At 47.1% G+C, this 21,385-nt stretch overlaps 1 protein-coding gene across 19 annotated transcripts in view; it reads right to left on the bottom strand.

The window, feature by feature from the left end:
• tnika (TRAF2 and NCK interacting kinase a) overlaps nt 1-21,385 on the bottom strand; it is a 63,549-nt gene that overhangs the window by 40,106 nt on the left and 2,058 nt on the right. For 18 of the 19 annotated variants that reach the window (XM_030443246.1, XM_030443248.1, XM_030443250.1 and 15 more), the window contains exon 2: nt 11,293-11,358. In XM_030443246.1, the coding sequence (XP_030299106.1) occupies nt 11,293-11,358 (66 nt within the window). Of the gene's footprint in view, nt 1-11,292; nt 11,359-12,057; nt 12,500-21,385 lie in introns of those variants that run through there. The other variant, XM_030443253.1, reaches the window with a different exon arrangement.

Below are 21,385 nucleotides of genomic sequence, written 5' to 3'. Positions count from 1 at the left end.
CACAACAAATGCCACATTTAATGACTTATGCTGAACAGCTTCCTGTTGGAAACCCCAACTATATCTGCCGGTGCGTTCAAGGGCACTGTGACATCTGACATTTCAGAGGGGGCTGCCAGAATAGGAGGCTTTTTAATACAAAGCCACAAGCCACCAGGCTGAAATAGTCCCCTTTCACAGTGGCACGTTTGCTCACTATTGGTTGTGTTGGTTTTCAGATTGCTATGCTTTTTCAGAGGCCTACTAATCTGAGACCTGTTTTACCAACAATGTAAAAGGAAATTACATATTTTTTATTTAGCGTTACCGTGGGCTAACCAAGCACACGTGTTCTCAAAAATATTGATTTTCCATACTCGTCTATTCTGAGTACGAGGTTTAAATTCTCATATCCTGCAGTATCGATACACCGATACCAGCTGCACTCGCTCACTTTCTCTTCCCCACGACAGCAGGTTGACACGTACACACACACACACACACACACACACACACACACACACACACACACACACACACACACACACTACAAAGCCCTGCCGCCTCTAACTCACTCAAGTCCCTTCTCGTCACTTGTCTCTCTCGTTACGCTGTTTTATTGTGTTAAGTCGTTAAAGATTGCAGGCGCTGAGCTAACCCTAACCTGTATTATTATGGGAAAGAAAAAGAGTAGGAGTGGAAAACTTTGAATTTGAGTCAAATGAACCAAGGGAGGACAAAGGACATAACAAGTTGGGACAAATGCAGGCGTTGCTGCAGAGCGCTGCCAACGCAACAAGTTTAACCAAGTGCCTCGAAACCTCGTTAAAGAATTTCGATGTTGGTAACAGCTCCCGTTTTTTCCGCATTGCTGACACGTTTAACAAGATGGGCCAGGGAACTGTCGCTGAACTGTGTTGTTGTTTGGCCTGACACCCATTTCAAAGTCTCAAAGTTAAGCTAATCCCCCTCAAAGCTATCAGGCCTGAAGAAATCTCAGACAGCAGGGCTTCTGTTGATTAATACTTTTGATTGTAGATGCTGTCGTGCCTAACAAACAGCCCGAAGGCTTTGTTATTCTTATCTTAAAAAAACATCTTAAAAAAACATCTTTAAAAACATATCATACGCCCTCGTGTTCTATGAAAATGTCCACGTGGTTTTAGACACGGTATCGAAAACAAACACTTTGCAAGGTATCGCATCAAAGTTAGAAATCCAAATATGGTGACGGCACTATCAAGTACAAACGGTGAAACACCTAATGTGTGCGCCCATTTCACGTCAAATTTCAAAAGACTCAGCAATGTTGCGCAACCAGTGAGCTTCAACCACTTGGATCAGTCTTCATATGTGCATTGTTTGCCAAGGAGAGCGGGAAGACAAAAGGGAAAAAAAAAAAAAAAAGCTGTACATGCTAAACCATATGAAGGCTCACATACACACTCACTAGGAACAGATTGCCGGATTGTGTTGCCAGCCCTTTGTAAAAGGAAAAGGGAAATGGGTCACACCATAATCCTAATCTGTGCCGTCATGGTAATCCACACACACACACACACACACACACACACACACACACACACACACACACAGACGAGACTTGAATGAATGGCATCTTTCTCAACATGGTTCCCCCCTGGCAAAAGGCCTGTCGGCATGGTAACTGTACCTCAAGGGGAAGAGTAGACTATGGGATGTCCCCATGGGCTTTTGCTCTACACATTCGCCTCTCCGTCTGTCTCCGACAGGCAGGTCGTGCAGGGAGACTGGCCACTGTTGTCACACCCACTCGAACACACAGACCTGCACTTCAGCTGTGTAAGGGTTGAAGGATTTCAGACAACTGATGTTTCAGTCTGCACCCTCGTATCAAAACCCACCAGATCTAGTCTGAGGGCTGGTGATTCCCAGCATGCTCAGCTGCTGCCCGGAGCCACGATGCAGAATTAAAGCGTCTTTGGGCCAACAAATGGAGCAAACACAGTTCTGCCCGAAGTAGCTCAAAGAAATAAGGGGGCAATACAGCCCAGACACACCTCATTGCAGTTCAGACACCTGCAATCACTCCGCATTCACACCTACTCGCGCGCACACACACACACACGGTAACGCACACGGACGAGCGTGCGAGAGGCGTGCACCGGCACACAAGCATGCACTCTGTTGTGGAATCAGTGAGGCAGTAAATAAAAGTGACAAAGGCCTCCGTTCCAATCTACTTCGGCACTGGCCAGGAAATATAGAAGCACCCCGAGGCTGCTCTCACACCCGAACATGAGAAAGTAAGTGAGGGGAGAGACGGATCGAGACGGGGGGAGAGAGATTTTAAAAAAGAGAGAAGATATAACAGCAGCCCGGTGAAGATGAGGGAAACATATACAAGCAGGGAGTTTGTGAGGGGAAGGGGGTAGTAAAGAAAAATAGGCGGAGGCAATGAAAGAAGGAAAGAGGCGAGATGAGAGGAAGAGAGATGAGAGCAATGATCTGTGGAATAGTCCAGAGGGCTTTTATTGACGGGGGAGGAGGAGGAGGAACTGCAGGAGGGAGAATCTTCGCGACAGAGTTGATTCCACTCTAATTGAACCGGTGTTATCGGCTAAAGCCTATTGAAACAATAATCTATCAGCGGCCTGAAATACAGCCGCTCATTAACCTGCCCGCTCACAGCACAACAAGGTAATTAACAAGCCCGCGGACGCACAAATACCCGAGAAACAGACTAATCTGGGGGGAGCAGGGGGTCAGGCATAGGACTTGGCGCAGTACTAAATAATCACAAATGCAGACGTACAAAATGGTTTAAGTCTGCGAACAGGGCGAACAAATGAACACAAATTTGATCACAGCCGCGGGTCAGCGGCGGGCAAAGCCGGGCACAAATCTGGGCAAATCCATCATCATATCAGAAGAAATATTTAGATTTGGGTTGATGTTAAATATGTAAAGAGGATCGGAAAACAGTAAAAAGCCCCGTCCTGTTCGTAAATCGTCCTCTGCGGCGACGGTGGGGAATAAATCAAGCCTAACAGGATAACCACTCGCCGGATGAACATGTGTGTGTGTCCTGGGCTTATTTATGGCCGGCATGTGAGGCTGACCCAGATTAACTCACATACACATATACAGATGCGGCCGAGCGCTAATGTTGCTTTTTCAGCTCGGTGCCGTTGATGCAAACAGCTGAGCGACCCCGCCTGAAACTGCGCTCCCCGTCCCCTCACACACAGGACATGTTGCTTTAGCAAGCGGCTAACTCGTTTACGCATGTGAACCCGCTAACGCACTCACTGGCTAAATTCACTTTGTCGGCGCACTGGCCCGCCCACTCGTCCAACTTATCCCTCCTTTTTTCAAATACAAAACTGCCCTGAAGTGTTCAGACAGGAAACGAAAAAAAAAAACAAAAGTCCCCCCCTTCCCCCCCCCCTTGACACCGCAACATCTGCAGAACAGACAGACAAAAACACACACAGCTGGAGGAAGACAGAGCGATAGAGTCAGAGAGCGAGCATGAGGGAAGGAGGGAGGAGGAGGAGGAAGAGGAGGAGGGTTGCGGCGACGAGGCAAAGCGGCAGGTTCAGCACATCGGCATCATGCTCCGGTGGCTCTGGAGGTCAAACGAGCGAGCCGAGCTTGATTTACTGTATGGGCTGGAGGTGAGAGAGGAGGAGGAGGAGGAGGAGGATGAGAGAGAAACAGCTGAGGAAGCGGCAGAGAAGGACAGAAAAAGCAAATAGAAGATGGAGAGCAGGGAGGTTGGAAAGATAAAGACCGTGAAAAAACACAGGAATAAGAAAAGAGAGAGGGCAGAGGGAATGGAGAACAATGGAGAGAGTGAGAGCCGGTATAGCTTATTGAGCGAACTATCGATGGGCAGTAATTCACACAGTGAGGGAGAAGCTTTGTCTAAACAGCCTCGTCTTTACAGTCCCCACCATCAGAAGAGCCGACTGGACAAACAAACAAAGAGAGAGACAGAGGAGAGAATGAGAGATTGTTATTGACATCAGGCAAGGCTAATTGACCCCGGTCTGGGTGGCAGGAGTGCATTGTGGGTAAGTGGGGCGTGTGGCCTTGGGGGAAGACAGAGAGAGAGGATGTGGGCTAATGAACACACTACCAGGTGTGTGAGTGTGTGGGCGCCATGCGTGTGTGTGAGTGTGTCGCTGCATGTGGGCGGAACAAGCACATCTGCTGTTCCCACGGTAACAAGCAACATCCACCTCAGTCACGGTTCACAGTTCATTCATAGGAGACTCGGGAGATTGACGCGCATGCCGGTACGTGTCTGTGTGTGTGTGAGCTAGTGTGTCAGCGCAGACAAACAACATAGAAAAAGGGGCAATGACACGGCGTAAACGGCAACATCGTCCTACACAAGGGACGTGTAGTGTGTATGGCAGCCTGCGCACACACACACACACACACACACACACACACACACACACACAAATAAATCCACTTAGGGTTCACACAGATAAACACAAACCGCGCCCTATAGCCTGCAGTCACTCCCAGCTGAGACCTTCTGGCAGCATCCCCCATTAGCGGTAATGCTACCTTATATAGCACAGTGTTCTTTATACATTAACATACGTCCCTTATCACACTAAATGCAGTTCACCGATACAGCACGCAAATCTGGGGGAAGGCTGAGAATGAGTAATGTTCTCCCCTTATGCAGAAAGTATGAGATGGTGTTAGAGTAAATGCACACCATCTTCACTAGCAGTGTACGGGTTGTTTGTGCAAGCAGCTTTGCACAGTTTGTATTTATTCTTAGGCGGCAACCTCTAGTGGCTGAAGTAATTACGAGCGGAGCAAAGGAGGACTTCGGCTAACGTAATACCAAAGTGACAAAGCGCCTTCCGTGAGTTCTTTCAAACTTATACGTAAGATACCTAAACATTGTACTATTATGTTACTAGCTTACACACTTTAGCCCAAACCATTGACTTCCTGAAACCCTAACCAGGTAGTGTTTTGTGAGCTAAACCTAAACAAGTGGTTGGGTGAGCTAAAGCTAGCGCTATGTGTCATAGATTTAGTCAAATTTGTTGTTTAAGTCGTTCGTCATTGGCAGTGAACTATTTAGAAATTCGCTGTAGGTATGAGGACTTGAAATATATCACACACTGTATGATCTGTACTGTTTGCAAGTAAATCTGACCATTCTGTCCAACGTGACACAGACTCATGACCAAATTATTATTATTATTATTATTATTATCATTATTATTATGGCTACTGAAGAAAAGACAATCCACCTCTGAAATGCTAACGTTATGTTGATGCCCTGATATTGTATCTTGGGGCTAATGTAAAATACAGACTTTGTTTATCCCATGTGAACGCACCACATGACACATGTAGGGGTAATAGATCTATATATTGAAACTACACTCAGTGACTGAAGCAGGACTTAAGAATTAAATAGATTTTTAAGGGTGACCAAGTCAACATTTTACAATAATCAGTACAGAATGTAATGCCAATGCTGTTACAATTGTCTGTATCATCAGTGACTGCCTTCAGAAGAGATACACACTGTATGTGCCTCCCTGTTTGATCTCCTCTCCCGCTGAGAAACACTCGCTGGAGGAGTTTAGAACATCAAACAAAGAGGAATAAGTGACGTCACGCCATCTTCCATCCTTTTTCTTTTTTCAGAGTCTCTTTTTGCACTTCACGCTGCTTCTCCGGGGTGCGTGTGTGTGTGTGAGGTGGAGGGTCTTGCAGAGAGAAGAATCTCCCACAGTCCTTTGCAGTGCGACTTCCAGCAGATAAAAAAGGGTGAAAAAAGAAACAACTTTGAAGCTTTATCCAGTTCTTAAGAGGGCAGGGGAGGAAGATGAGGACGAGGAGGAGGAGGAGGACGAGGAGGAGGAGGTGGGCCGGGGTGCAAAACATGAAGGGACACTTCAGGTAGAGCGATATAAGTGTGATTGGCTAACAAGATTAGGCGTTTCCTTGAGCCCTAATCCTAATCTACATCCATTTGTTTACGCGCTCAGACCCCTGATTGCCCCGGTAACAAGATTATCGCGACATCAACAAACGCGTGAGGCCTCCCTCGGCTGCTCACGGCTCCTGTGGGGATTTAAAAACCCTGTGGTCTGATCTGTTCATAAATTCTTAAAAACGCCGATGATAGGAAGCCCGTAGACTTGACATACGCGAGCGACGAACAACAGCGACAACACACGTATGTGCTCTTTCAAGCCCTTCCTCACACACACACACACTTGCACGCACGGTGGTTTAATGCGCAGAAAAACCAATGCAGTAAATGGAAACCACACAGCTGCTCTTTGTACAGAGTCGCTGTCACAGTGGGTGAGCGTATAAAAGCCCATACGGCGCAGGTCCCCAACCGTCGCTTTGTGCGGGTGCGTGCGCGTACGTGCGCGTCTGAGAGTGGTGAATATTTAAAGAGTGTGTGGAGCACTTTGCCCGAGGAGGAGCAGAGTGGATGTGTTCTGTCATCAGAGAGATAGAGAGGGAAAAAAGAAGAGATTGGTTGCCTCCTTTTTCTTCGTCCTCCTCCTCCTCTTCTTCTTTCTCCTCCTCCTCCTCCTCCTCCTCCTCCTCCTCCTCTCTTCTGCTCCTGCTCTGCATGGTGACAGCAGAGTCACGGAGAGAAAAGTATGCGAATGTGAAAAAAACCACACACACACTCACATAAACACAGGAAATGTTTTGTCGCCCGTCAGAGTCGATGGGACGACGCGGGCCACCCGAACGTGTCGCGGCTCACGTGTCGATGAGCGTGTCTTGTGACATGAGATATGATTAGCCGCCCTCTCGACTTGTCCTCGCGTCCATCACCGAGAGAAATGGCTTCTCCCGCGGGGGAACGGCGGCGAGCTGTGATTAATCAATTAGCCGATCAATACGCCTGTCAGTCAATAAGCCGGGCCTGTCAGTCTGTCAGGGAGCCAACTCGACCAATACCTGGCGAGGGATGTTGCCCACGTTCCCCCGCCCCTGACGTGGCAACACGCGAGGCGAGGATCCGATGAACTGCAATTCCCATAAGCCCCATCAAATATTCACAGGCATCAGAAAGAAGGAGAGAAGGGGGGGGGGAGAGGGAGTGCAGAAACTGATGCATGATAAAATAAAATAAATAAATAAAAAAAGAGAGAGTGAGCATGGGGAGGAGGGAGGGAGGGCTGGAGAGACGAGAGACGTGGCGAGATAAAGGGAGGAAATACCGACGAGGGCGACGGGGAGAGAGAGATGATGAGAAAGAGTAACAACAGCTGGAGAGAGAGCGAGAGGGAGGAAGATGAAGAGGCAGAGAAAAGGGGGAGAGAATGCCTTTAATTATTTAGCATTAACCCGTGTTCTCTATTTATGGCCCTTTTAGAGCAGCCAGCAGAAAACTATATATACACACTCATACTGTAGGCACAGGCTGCTCCCTTAAGTACAGCTCGCCAGGGAAGAGAAAACCCAAAAAACAGGGGAAACGAGAAAGAAAAACGTGATTACATATTGATAAGAGGAATTCGCATGCGGTGGCGAGGGATGGAGAAGAAGTGAGGGGCGATGAGCAGGCGGAGGAGGAGAAACAAGGAAACGGAACCGCCACGGAGGAGAGAAGTCGGGCTAAAATTATCTTTTCCTGCTGTGGCTACTCGTCTATCACCGCTCTCAGCCGGTAACCCGTTTTTTGTTTTTTTTTTCGCTGAGGGAGGCTGCAACACAAAAAACAAACAACCTGGAAACAACTTTTCCAACACAATTTTTAATTGAGATGAGACTTTGGGGGGTGGTGCGGGAGAGGGATGGAGAGGTGGAGGGAAAGAGCACCGTGGAGCAGATCTGTATCATTTAACTAGATGGGGTAATGGAATTGTTGATAAACCTGTTATCTCGCGCTCGCAGACACACACAAGTGCAGCTACGTGGCACATTACCGGCCCCTCTATCGGCCAATAACATAAAACACAGCGGCCTGCTGTTACTTTCACACGCGCGCGCAAAAGAATGGTTACACGTGCATATATACACACCTCCGGCTTCATTACACAATGTACGCCGAGTTGAAATCGACTGCAACAGAATGCAGGGAAGTTGTTTGAGAGTCAGTTTCTGGTGCAGTAAAAAAAGACTTGGTGCTCAACTGGTTTTAGTTTTTACCTGATGCTTCTGTCACGTCATCCAACGAGCTCATTCAAGTTGAAATGGCCCCAAATTTGTCCGTCCACGGATATCAATAATTCAGTTTCAGTGAGATGAAGAACAGTAAATCTGCAGTAAGAATGATTCTATGATCTATGATCTGATATTAAAAGGAGACCTATTGCGCTTTTCTTGAAAGTTAAGCGGGTCGAATTCAGCGCCGACGGAAGCTCCTCTTTCCCACAGAAAATAAATCCTGAAACACCTCTTCACAAGTCCCGCCTTTAATTCCGTGACTCTGTGATGTCACATGGTTGCATAATTCAAGCCTAGGGGCTAGTTCAGCACGTGATGACTGATTTAGCAGAGCTCCTCTGTTGTTGTTGTTGTTAGTGTTGCTGGGTCAGTCGTGTGTGAGCCGACCAATCAGAGCAGACTGGGTATCCATGGGGGGTAGCCTTAAAGAGACAGGAGCTAAAACAGAGCATGCAACACTGGACAGTGTGAGAGATTTTGGAGCATTGGAGCTTGTAAGCATTTTCCACCAGTGACCCAAAATAAAGTCATGAACCTGGAAATGAGCACAATCTGTCTCCTTCACGATCGATATGTGCAATTAATCTGCAGAACTCTCCCAATAAAATTAAACAAGAAACAAAAATAACACCATGCCTTGGGAGGAATGAGTCGTCTAGTGATTCTCAATTTGTTAAACTACTGCAGCCAACACTGGTGTGAAAGAAAGTATCAAGGCACAAGTTGTCAGTGTGCCGTCTGTGATCAGAGATACATCAGAGCAAAAAAACTGGCCCCCAGCCACTGAGCAAATTACATTTATTTTTGGAATCAAAACGAGGAGTAAAAGCATGTTTACAGCCTGCCTGGCTCTTAATCTCTCCATCTGAGAGAAAAAGCTCCACCTCTGTTCACTCCACAGCACACGGACACGGATTCATTGATCCAGACTGAGGATATTCTGCAGTCCAAAACTACATAGAGCTCGGTATTCTCATCTGTTAGTTTTCTGATATAACAAGCGTCTAAAAATGGTTCGGAGAGAAGCCGCACCAATTCCAGTTCACTAATACCCACCAGGCTGAAGGTCAATTTATCATCCCGGCGAGTCACAAGAAGTTGATCCCCTGCGGGCGGCTTGCTTACAGACGAGAGACCTCAACCACGCAAGGAATTTAGAAATAGATGGCATTTTTGCTCAAGTGACTCTGCTCCTTATCTGGGTGTATGACTCCAATCTTTCCCACTTTGTATCTGGATCTGCCTCTGCAGCACCGCAAGGAGCACATCTGAATCAAAGCACCAGGAAGGAGCTTCAGCGTGCTTTATTTCTTAGCTGTAAGGGCTGCAACCAACTACTCGTTTTAATTATTGATTCACCTGATGGTTGCTTTCACAAACAACCATTTGGTGTATAAATCTTCAGGAAATAGCTCAAGGTGACATCTTATAACTGCTCAGTGGCACTTTGAAATGATGAAATGAATGGATGAAAACACTGGTATCTTTTCAGCTGCACGGTTCTATTTTCAAGTTTACACCAATGAAGTTTTGAATGTTTGCAATACATTTTCACTCGAGTGTGCGATTAGTTATTTTCATAACTGATTAATTGGTCCAAATTCTCTCATTCCAGCTTCTTTAATGTGAATATTTTCTGGTCTCTTTCCTCCTCTATGACATTAAATGTCATATTTTCAGGTTGTCAACAAAAAAAAGACATCTAAGAACGCCATCTTGGGCTTTGAAAAAACAATAATTGACATTTGTCACCACTTTCTGACGTTTTACAGACCAAACAACTCATCGATAAACCGAGAAAATAATCGGCAGAAAAGTTAGTTGCGATCAAATTCTTCAACGTGCTACATATTAGTATCTTTTTGCTTAAAAAAAGTTTGCTAAAAATCTATCGTACAAACTCGAAACATCTCAGGTACACGCAGGAAAATAACAGCAGAAATGACATTTCTGGCTCTGTCCCCCAACAACAGGGACAGAACGAGCTTCATTATGGACTCCTCTGAGTATTATACAACTGCGTGACAGCTAATCAGAAACCAGTGTGGATCAGCTGTATGGGCTGCGGACCCAACAGGCCGGCGCTGTTGCCATAGGCACTCCGCGGCTCGGTAATGTATAGGAACAGACCGGCTGAATGTCAGCCAGCAAATGAGCCGTGACTTTCACCAAGACGGCGGAGTCAGCAATAAATGGATCCACATAACTCTCCTGTTCTCCGATCCTTTTGTGTTTTTTTTCCTGTCTTCTGTCCACACACACACACACACACGTACACGTGAGGATGCCAGATTATTTCTAGAAGCGTGAAGAAGCGCGTCCAGCCCTCTGTCTGACCTCTCGTCTGGCCCAATCAGGTGTAAGAAACGGCTCCTCTCCATCACCACCTGACCTTGGCTCTCCGCTCCATTAGACACACACTCTCGCACATACATACAAACTACATGCACTCACAGGGGCCTTCGGGACCTCGTCCATGCCATCGCATACTTGAACAAACACATGTTTACTCCGGCTCGAGGCGGCTGAAAACAAGTGTCACTCAGAGGCCGGTGCCACATCCTGCGAGAGTGGCAGGATGAAGCAGCAGCGTCAGGAAAAGGAAGCGAGGACCATCACGGAGGGAAGAGGAAGCCCAGACAGTGACATGCACCGCGAGATAGCGTTTAAATGACAGCGGGAAGCGAGCCGAGTCCAGCTGACAGCGAAAACCTCAAACCACAGTTATGTCACAACATCAAAACCAACCGAGCATGGGCACTTCCTGCGTTCCAGCAAAACACTCCCCCATCCCCCCGAAATACCTAAGGTAGAAGAGGTAAAGAAAGAAATGCAAATACAGCAAGGCAAAGGGGGGAAAAAAAGGGAAAGGGAAATTCTCCTAAAAGCACTTCAATGTGCCCCAGTTTCTGCTTCTCCTCTCTGCATTTAAGTCTCTTTTACATTCGCTCCATTTCTCTCAAGCTAGTGCTCCGCTTTCATCCCCCGTCTTCTCTGTCTACTTCAGTCACGGTGGGCGTCTCAGTTCTCTATTCCACATAGGCCGCTCGGAAAGGAAGGAACAATAGCTGATGAGATAGTGAGGCGTGCCATCAGGAGGAGAGTCTAATGGGCATCAATGTCTTTTTCGTGTGTGCTTCTTACCTTGTACACCTGCCCGTAGGTGCCATTTCCCACCAGCTCAACCAGCTCAAAGATGCCAGCAGGATCCTGGAAAAACAAAGGAAGCATGGCGGAATTAGTGGGATGAATTATCATACATTAAATACACATTAAACATTAAACTCGCAGGAAGTAAACATTCCAGATCGAGGGAGCAGTTGTCGGACGTCACGCAACAATGGCAGCACCCGTGGGGGAGGGGGTGGGATTTAAGTGAAAGTAAAATAATGTCTATGACGGCGTCTGTCCTCGTGTATCAGCCTATTTAAATATATATGTGCAAGTAGGCTGCACTTCTGAGGGTTCACCCGTGTGTGCACTTGCCAAAGAGACGCCATTTTGTAGCGGTCAGCCAAGTGTTTTTTTTTTGTTTTTTTTTCCCCCAACTTTTGGCGTCGTGCTCGGAGGGTCGGATGTTGGACATTTCAACTTGGAAATTCCAGCCTTCCGACTTTGACTGGAAGTGCAGCGCCATGTCCGTTATCCAGTGCATTTTTTTTTTATAGTTTTATCTTGTGCGAGTTCTCTAACCCGAGCGGCGTCTGAGCTCTCGGAGGTGTCGATGCGCTGGGTTTTGAAAAAACGCAGCACTGGATTGTTTCAGGCGCGCGTCCAGACTAGCTGATAATTTAAACCAACAGTCGCTAGGTTGCCAACACAGTACTCGACGCATCTCTGAGGAGCGACTCGAACGGAGCATAAAACCCACTGACCTCTGCACACACATTAACAAACACACACACACACCTCCCCCTTCCTCTCTGCCGCGTGTTGCTACGGCATTCCAACAATAGCTGGTATTCACCCTCTCCTTCCTTCTCTCTCTCTTTCACACTCTCTCTGCTCCGCCAGCTTCTGTTCCCCGACCGTCCGAAGTCCATCTATGTCTCTCTCTCACCCTTTTATCTACACACTCCCTCTTCCTCTCCTCCACTCCTGACAGAGTCCAGGACAAGTTCCCCTCTTTCTTTTCCAACGCTCCTCTCATTCCAACAGAGTCCCAGAAACACAGAGGGCCTTTTTTCTTTTTTTTTTTTTACATCAGTTTCAGCTAAGGCCGCTTTTCTCCCTGTGCATCCTTTCTTGCGATTAAAAAAGTTACAGGACATTATTCATGTCGTGTCAGCCTCAACTTTGTACCTCTTTCTTTCTGCCGGAGGTGCCTGTGGAGATGTCACAGCCAGCATTGAGCTCACCTCGCAGTTTCCATTATTCACCGTAAATGAGCTTGTAACACAATCAAATCGGAGGTTTTTCGGGGTGAAGTGGGCTCCAACTCTCGCTAGAAATCTGCTTCTAATGTTGATTACGCTAAACTTACAGCCAATTCTACTGGGTTCGGCTAAAAATATGCCACTATTCAAAGTCATTTCTGGCTTTTTTCCCCCTTTTTTTTACTAAAATGGCTCTGCATCATCATCTAGGGGGACCGAGCCAAAGAAGATGTTTGAAAATGAGATCTTCCACTGGGGGCGAGGCTGGAGGCTTATTTCGTTGCTGATTCACCAGAATAAACTGCCGTATTGTGTAGAACTGCGCTGGGGACTCATGCAAAAGCCGGGAGAACAGACGATATTACACGACAGCCGCTTTTCACAGACAATTCCCCTCTCAATAAAAGCATCTTTTGATTTGCGTGCTGAAAAGCCACACATGCACTCCATTTCCATCCCCGGGTCTCTCTCCTCCTAACCTCGCCACTTCTCCGTTCCCCGCGTCTCTTTTGTTGCCTTTTCTCTCTCCCTCTTCCACGCTACATGCGAATGTGCGATTGCACTTTCAGCTAACTTTTGCCTGGCGTAACGCGCGGATCTGTGAAGCGCCGCCGCGGCACAAAGAGAAGGAAATGACACAGGATAAAGGCCGACTGAAGTAACTTTACAAGTGCATTCTGGGTGTTACAGTATGAAAAAACAAAAAAAAAAAATGGTGCACGGGCTCGAGCTGTCAGCATGCCTTTATCTCTTTAGAGGTTCACTTTCTCCCTTTTCTTCTGCTCTCTCTCAGTTTTCCTCCCCTCTCCTTCCCCACTTTCTCTCCCTCCGCGTCTCCCTCGCTCCTTCTCTATATGTTTGTTTCTTGCCGGTCTCAGCAGACCTGTCAACCTGTCAGCCGTTTTTGAAGACGGGGGCCTTTTCGCTTTTCTTTGCTCCCTCCCTCCTTTTACTGTCGTTTCTTCTTCGCCTTCCTTCCTCCGCCCGTGTGTAGCAGACACACACAAACACACACACACACACACCGCCGCACGCAAACGCCGACAAAACTCATCCTCTCACACTCCGTCTCAAGTACATCCTCCCGCTGTCTCGCTCTCTCACACTCTCAATACCACAGACACACACACACACACACACACACACACACACTGTGCCAAAAAGCACACTCCTACACAAGGGCTAGTGTTCAAATGTTCTAACACGTATGAGTGGGCACAAAAAATTAAGAGTGTGTGTCTAGCTAAACGCGTGTGCATGGGTGAAAAAAAAAAAAAAAAAAGAGTCTGAGAGAGCCTCTTTAAAACGGTGCAGACAGCAGGATTCTGCAAGCCGTGCAAAACGTTTGCCTTTGCCATCCGCTCGTGCAGGTAGAGTTTTCCTCCCCTCACTTCCTTTTCCCCTTCTCTGCGTGTGTGTTTGTGTTTGGCAGCTGTGTGAATTAACTCTCAGAGCTGCATACAAAGTTCTGACAGCAACTCCCAAGACGCGTCTGAAGATTCACTCGCTTGTTTCCTTTTTTGGTTTTTCACTCAACATAATAAAAAAAAAAAAAAAAATCCATGCACACACACACTCACACACACACACACAGGCACACGCTGTAAATGCATAAGCATGGAGGCAACCGCAAGCACTGGAAGACGCATGATGTAGGCGTGCATGTGCAGCCTCACCGCCACGCACGGCGCACAGAACGAGTGCCGTGGCTTGAGAAAACAGCGTTTTTGCTGCTCCAGTTCATACGTGTCCTCAGGCTAGCTGATAAAAATATAGCACGATATCATTCATATTTTATAGGCCACTTGCAGAATGAGCTCTCAGCGTGCGCCAGGCTTTGTCAGTGCATCTCTGTGTGTGTGTGTGTGTGTGTGTGTGTGGGTGTGTGTGTGTGTGTGTGTGTGTGTGTGTATGCGCACGTAGTTCAGTGGTTTAGAGCTCCCGATGACTGGAGCAATTTTGTTCCCCTTCCCCCCTTTTTTTCTTTCTCATTTTGAGTTCCTTTTGAGCGTTTGCCAGCGTCACATGACTGCCACATGACCTCACTGGTGGACGATGAATCACAGAGCGCGTGCGCGTCTGCGAGAAGCTGCTGAATAACAGCGAGCGATTAAATATAACTCGTACACAAAAGTGCTGAGAGAAGTAGGAACGGAGCTCAGCCATCTGAGATGTGTCGCAGGAAAACGCGGACACACATCATCCGTCCGAAATGTCAGTTTTTGAGAAGATAGGCGTGATGACAGTGCAGTTTTTTTTCCCTTTCCTTCATCCTCCAGTTTGTTTTTTTTTTACATTTTTTCATGCCAGACGTGACATCTGAGAATTTTCCATACCCACAGACGAGTGCAACTTCCCCCTTCTTCTGTTTGAGCGTATTTTGAAAGAACACTCTGACCTGCCAGGCTTTCACACGTCAAAGCGATTGTTATGTTTATCATACGAGTCCTTAAGATATGACGCGGGTTAACCTCACTCACCACTTCTGTCAAAGCAAGAGGAGCAACGTTATCTCGTCACTGTGGCATTCAGTGGAACACTTGACAGCATGACATTCATTAATCAAACATAGCTTATCTCCATTTTTTATTTTTTTATTTTTTTACACCCACCTGATAAAACATACAACAACATTAGAGCTTCTTCTACAGAAATCCAACTGATAAGAATTCTGTTCTGTTTCGTAATAATAGACGATTGTCTATTGGAAAGACAATCTGGAGGAACATCAGGCCATATTTCAAGGTAAAAGAACCCAAACAAAAGTGTTTTACGGTCTTTCTGTTAAGTGTGGTCTGATGCACCTGACCGACCGATACTTTTCTATTTGACGTCTGCATCACTTGCCACAAGTGACAGCATTGTGTGCACCAGTCACACACACTATATTCTAGGAACTGCAACTCCTCTAGTTTCTTTTGCTTGTTCCTTTTTCAAGTTCTCCTTGACAAGGAATGGTATTTTGTGCAAAAAGTAGGATGAATTAGGATTAACTTTGGGCACAAGGACACCGAGATGGATGCAGCGCCGGGTCCTCTCTTTTCTTTGAAAAGGGCATATTGGTCCATGAGCTGCACAAGCCATTAGAAATAATGGGTTTTAGAGTGCAGGGCTGCAGTTCTTGTGAGAGCCACTTCACTACCACGTGTGAGGACTTTTCCTGAATGCATCCGTTCTTTCATTTCTCAGCCTACCTTTAATCCTCTCCAATACATTCCTGACCTTAACTCTTACCCAACCAAACGCTACACTCATAGTTCCGACTGAAAAACATGAAGCCAAACGAAACGACTCGAGTTCAAAATCAATCCATCAGCAGAACAACAATCAAAGCCGATGAATGCCTCCCTTTGAAGATAATGCTTACCCAAGCATTCGAGGTCAGAATTTCCTGAGAATGCAGCAGCACATGTTGAGAAATAAACACTCGTGGGTCAACAACGTAATCAGAAGTGTGACCGATCTGCTGATCATAATCTGCAACAATAGCTATAATGGTAGAGCTGCATATAGCTCTGTCACTAATCCCACTATTGTGCCGTGAGTCAGTTTGACCCGTTTAAGCTCAAGTTGAGACGAGCACTTACTCTTCACGAAACGGAATAATCAATGTTTGCTCATTATGGCAAACGATCGTGTGGTGAAAAACACCGACAAAGACTCCCGTTGAAGCACAGATATGGCCCTCGTGTCTTTAAACGCGTGAAGATGTAACTTCTAGATAAGGAAATGCTACATATAACCTCTTTGATAAGACACTTTTGTCTCGTTTTTTGAACCAAAAACAAGGAAGTAAATTCTTAAACAGGCCGGTCCCTAAAAAAAGCCAACATGTCTCAACTGGTCTTCACCACAACTCCAAACAACCAACAACACTGTTTCCTTCCAAGAGCCTGGATTGCTTCTGGTCACATCAGACTGCACGGAATCTGTTTGTGTTTACATCTACAGATTGACTTTATGATTGAGGAAGCCGAGCCGTTAATATTAATTATTAATTAACCGCCACCTGCCAAAGAGCACTTCAGACGATCCACCGCTCGTCGGCTTGTTTTGACCCGTCAATCAAGTCTCCGGCTGACACTTATCTTTCAGACTGATATCTGAACTGTGTGTGTTGGTGCAGGTGTGGTTGTATGTATGTGTGTGTGTGTGGTTGGGCGGGGTTGCCCCTCCCGTTACATTTTTCCCCGATAACTTACCACACACGTGGGTAAACAAAACAATACCTGTTAACCGATGAACGGATTCTCATCCAGGTGTTACGTATCTCTTATCAGTTGCAGACAAAAACAAATTCCGTCTACACTTATCACACAGATCAACGCATGGATTAGGAGGAGACAAAACACAAGGTGGAGAAAGTCCCCGTTTGAACGCATTTCAGGAGGCAGCAACAGCGACGCCAACAACAAAGCGACAATAAATCAGTGCGGAAAATGAGGCTGTGAATCTAATCGGTGAGGTTGTATCCACACAGCAGGACAGATTGAAGAGTACAACCTGAGAACAACCTGAGAACAAAACTGCACTCGTAACAAACAAAAGAACAAACTGCTTTGGTTTCTTTGTGTGCACGTAAAGCAATGAAAAGAACATTCTACCCGTCCGTTGCGCAATCCTGCGGCTAAAAAGCAACAAAACACATCTCTCGCCGGAGGGATAAGAAATGACTCATCAACCCTAGCAACCTAAAATATACCTGTGACGACTAAACAGGCCCAGACCCTTTTATCCCAGCACCGAACTGCAAACAGACGAAGTTAGCGACGAGCTAAAAGGCGAGATATTTCCCTCAGAGTTCAGCCAAAAGAGGACCGAATACTGGTGACGGCTTAAAAAAAAACAAGAATGCAAAAGCTAACAGGTTCCAAATTCAAAGCATTTCGGGACTTGGATTACGACGGACAAACGGCCATTTTATGTTTGGGGTTGGGGGGTTTTTTGTAGGGAAGCTCCAAAAATGATTTGCTGACATCAAAATGTCACCCGTCATTCCATCTGCTTGGGGGCGAGTTTACATTTTTTGGGCAAAGTTATCCTTTAAGAACTGCTTCTGCGCATATTTAAGACAATAGCACCAGGCCACATGATTTGTCTTTTTTACGCATTGAAATGCATAAAGTTTCAGAGCAAAATGGGGATAAATGTACTCGGAAAACTAATAATCATTCTTTTAAAACTCAACCTGACTAGTTCTTCTCCAGATCTGAAGGCCTGCTGTGAATCTGACGTATATCTTCCTTTGCGTTAGACTTTAGCAGCCAGGTGAGTGCAGTTAGTGTCTATAGAAAGTGAATTACAGGAGGAGTGAGGTGTATTGAATTAGAGGACCCTAAGAGGATGATGGGAGTCACGCTGGGGCCGGGTCTGCCTCTTATAAAACCACTTACACTTAACAACACGGCTCACCACCGCTCGCTTTTTACAAGGAGACGCTGTGCTCGCCTAATTCCCAGAACGTCTCACCCAGACATGTACAGTACATTAACAGGAGCCGACTCTTAATCACAGATTTACAGCGCCCCGCCGAAGCAGATACCGTGGCGCAGACTTTGTTTCCGCGATGCTGATGAACCCGTCGGCGTCCCTCGCCTCCCCATCCGTCTCTGCCAGCTTGTCATCTCACACCTTCTCCTGTCACCCCTCCGTCCCCCTCATCGTTCATCTTTTCTTCTCAATTTTTGCCTGCCGCTCTCTCCCTCTGTCATCCCAATCCATCTTTTCCTGCCTCTCTGCCCTTCGCCTCCGTGAGTCAGGCACAACCGGGGGGGGGGACTCGGCTCCTACTATGGGCTTGTTTTCCAAGTGTGCACTTTTTTGCGTTTTAGAAAAGGAGAGGACAGGAAAAGGACGACGCCGGAGAGTGTGCTCCTCTCCAAAATCCTGTTTTAGTGCAGCCTTAAAAGCCGCTGAAATGCATTTCATTATAATTCAAAGGGGAAAAAAATCCCAAAGATCACAGCCTCTGTTCACTCCGCATGTCTTTGGCATCATCTCCGCTGATTGCTGTGCTGTTTACGTCGCCGCACGCTTCCAAGAAATCATTTTGGAAATCAAAGAGTGTGGCTGACACTGTGATGTCTTTTTTTTTTTTTCCCCCCCTTGTATTTCATATTCTTCGCCTGCTCAGACGCTCCGCTTATGCCGACTACAAAAACAGCGGTGTTTTGCTGGAAACATTTACGACATCACTTCCCGTGCGCGGGATGATTTTGACGGGAAAACCTGTCCTCAGCGGACAAAAAAAAAAGAGACTTTCCTGGACTTGGTATCCTGTCGCCTGAATCAAGGACACTTGTGTGAAAAACATCAGTGAAAAATAACTAATTTACAGATGACGAGCCTCATATTTCTGATGCACAAAGAGCCAAACTTACACATCTCAGCGCTGGTATGAGTGCAACAGAGAATTAAAAGACTCCATCAGTGACTTGGGGGGGAGAAAATAGGTCAACTAGAAGCAGGCAGGCAGAGTGGAAAGGAGGGTGGGAGGGAGAGGGGAATTTCTCAGCGACAGACTGCCATACAGTATATAGACTATTCATGAATAAGCTCTGTGTAAGCCTTGGGCACTGCTGTGGCCCCGTTACTATGGCGTCCGTGGTGAGGGGCCGAGGAATGTGGCCTTACTGGGCAACGGGGATGGAGAGGGAGGGAGCGAGGGGGGAGATCTGGAGAGAGGTCTTTTGCTTCGGACTACTTTAGTCACTGGTCACATCTCCACCTTACAGCCCGAGCACAGCCTCCGTCACTTTCTCCCCCCCCCCCCCAAAGTCTCTCTGAGCCCCGTTCGTCTTCACACGTCCTGTCTCTCTCTCTTTTTTTCCCACTCTCCCTCCGTCACTCTCCCTTCATCCTCACCTGCTTCTCTCTTTCATCTCGGGCCTCGCACCTGAGTCCCCGCACAGCGCGTTTGTCTATTGGCAGCGCGTGTGCATATGTGTGTGTGTGTGTGTGTGTGTGTGTGTGCGTCTGTGGTGCCGAGGCTACACTTCCTGCTGGCTCACCATCTGTTGCTCTCGTCAGCTGACTGGATGAACCCGTGCTTGTGACGCCTCTGACCTGCGTGTGAGCTCACGTGCGTGTATCACTTTACATAAAAAAAAAAAAAAGAAAAAATAACCACTGTCTGGATGAGAAACCACAGCTTCTCAACCTCCTCTGGTCTTTTCGTTATCACTGTGAGTCACGGCTGGATGGGAAAACAACGGCGAGGTCTACCGACCGACCTGTCTCCCCCCAACGCTCGGGTGAAAACATGCGGCATCCACACAGGTGCTGCCTGGGGGGGGGGTCGATGCGCGACACCGGCAAATGTCGCAGAGGGCCGACGCGGCATTGAGAAAAAAGGGGGAGCGAAGGAGAGGATGAAGGGAAAAGTGCAGAGACAGCAAACATGAAAAGCCACTTCTCTCTCCACTCTACTTCCCAACCAGATCTGTCTGTCTCTTTGTACCAGTGTGTGTGTGACTGTGCGTGTGTGTGTGTGTGATGGTCAGTGTAGCCGAGTGCAAGAGCGAGCACTACTCCCCTGACCACCCCCCTCCCCAGCCGCTGCCACACACACACACACGCAAAAAACAATCCCCCATCACCAACAGAACCCATGCCAGTATCATAATCACCCCCCCCCCCCCCCCCCCCCACTCCCTCCTCCCCCCCCACCTCACCAGAGCCAGCTGACCTACTTCCTGTCTAGCCAGTCCAGTAGTTGACTGTACACTCATCTCAGATTGTGTGTGTGTGTGTGTGTGTGTGTGTGTGTGTGTGTGTGTGTCAAATAAAAAAAAAAACAAGATGAAAGGCGCAACAATGTGAGGGATGATGAGGGAAGCGGAGCAGCGCGGATGAAGAGATGGAGAGACAAAGAGTGTGGGCTGAAGACGTAGCAGATTGGATTCCCGTCCAGACACGTTTGAGGGGTCTACCCTTTGCCTTTTCCTCGCAACTCTGGCAGACGTGGACAATCTTGTGCTACCATGACGCGAAACATTCTCGCACGCCACGAGCTCCTGTTACAGCCTGCAATTGCACCTATTCTGATGTTTATCGTTTTGGAATCTCTGTCCAAAATTTCGAAATGAAAAACCACAATTCTGGTTTCGGCACGACGCAAGTCTAAATCAGTCGACCCGCAGACATTTCTTGCCAACCCTCACCATCTTCTCAGGACACTCCTGCTTTTTATTACCCTACGGCAGGAGGGTAATAAAAACGCAGGAGTGTCCTACGTTTATCCTGATTTATGATTTCCTCCTCTTTTAATCACCGAAAACCTGTTATTTTGGCACTGTATGGTGTTTGCTGGAGACGCCCAGGAGAGGAGAAGGCACATTACTTCTCTCCACAAAGTTTTAAAAGGAAATCATGAACTAATGAAAGAAAAGTGCCAAATATTACTTTATGCCACAAATGTATGCAAAGATTTGGCTGGAGGGCAAGTTCTTCTGGGTTGTTTTTTTAAAATCACTTGACGTAAAAATGCGGTTGCATTGTCGTTTTCATTTCTTACTTGCCACCCGAATGTTGGAAAATGTCCTTGAGTTTTAAGAATCTCTCGGGGTAAGACACGGAGAGCCCCAACTTGGGTTTTTGAAATCCTCTCTATGCCCACCCGCGGGTACGGGGAGACTTTGCGGAGTCTCGTTCTTGTGACAAATCATGCTCCAACAAACTGTGTGCTCTCGCCGAGGAAACTTTTTGTATCTTTTTTTATTTCTGCTAATTAGCCGTCAGCACGTACAAGAATTATCAAATCACCACCGCTGATGGGACTACCTGCGAGTTCGTGGCATCGCAAAGACAAACGCGAGCATTTGTGTGTGCGCCCCGTGTCCTTTGCGGCCGCCTCCCGGGTC

This window comes from Sparus aurata, chromosome 16, assembly GCF_900880675.1.
Source record: "Sparus aurata chromosome 16, fSpaAur1.1, whole genome shotgun sequence".
Lineage (NCBI taxonomy): Eukaryota > Metazoa > Chordata > Actinopteri > Spariformes > Sparidae > Sparus > Sparus aurata.
The sequence above is the reverse complement of the archived record's forward strand: the minus strand, read 5'-3'. Positions and strand labels throughout refer to the sequence as shown.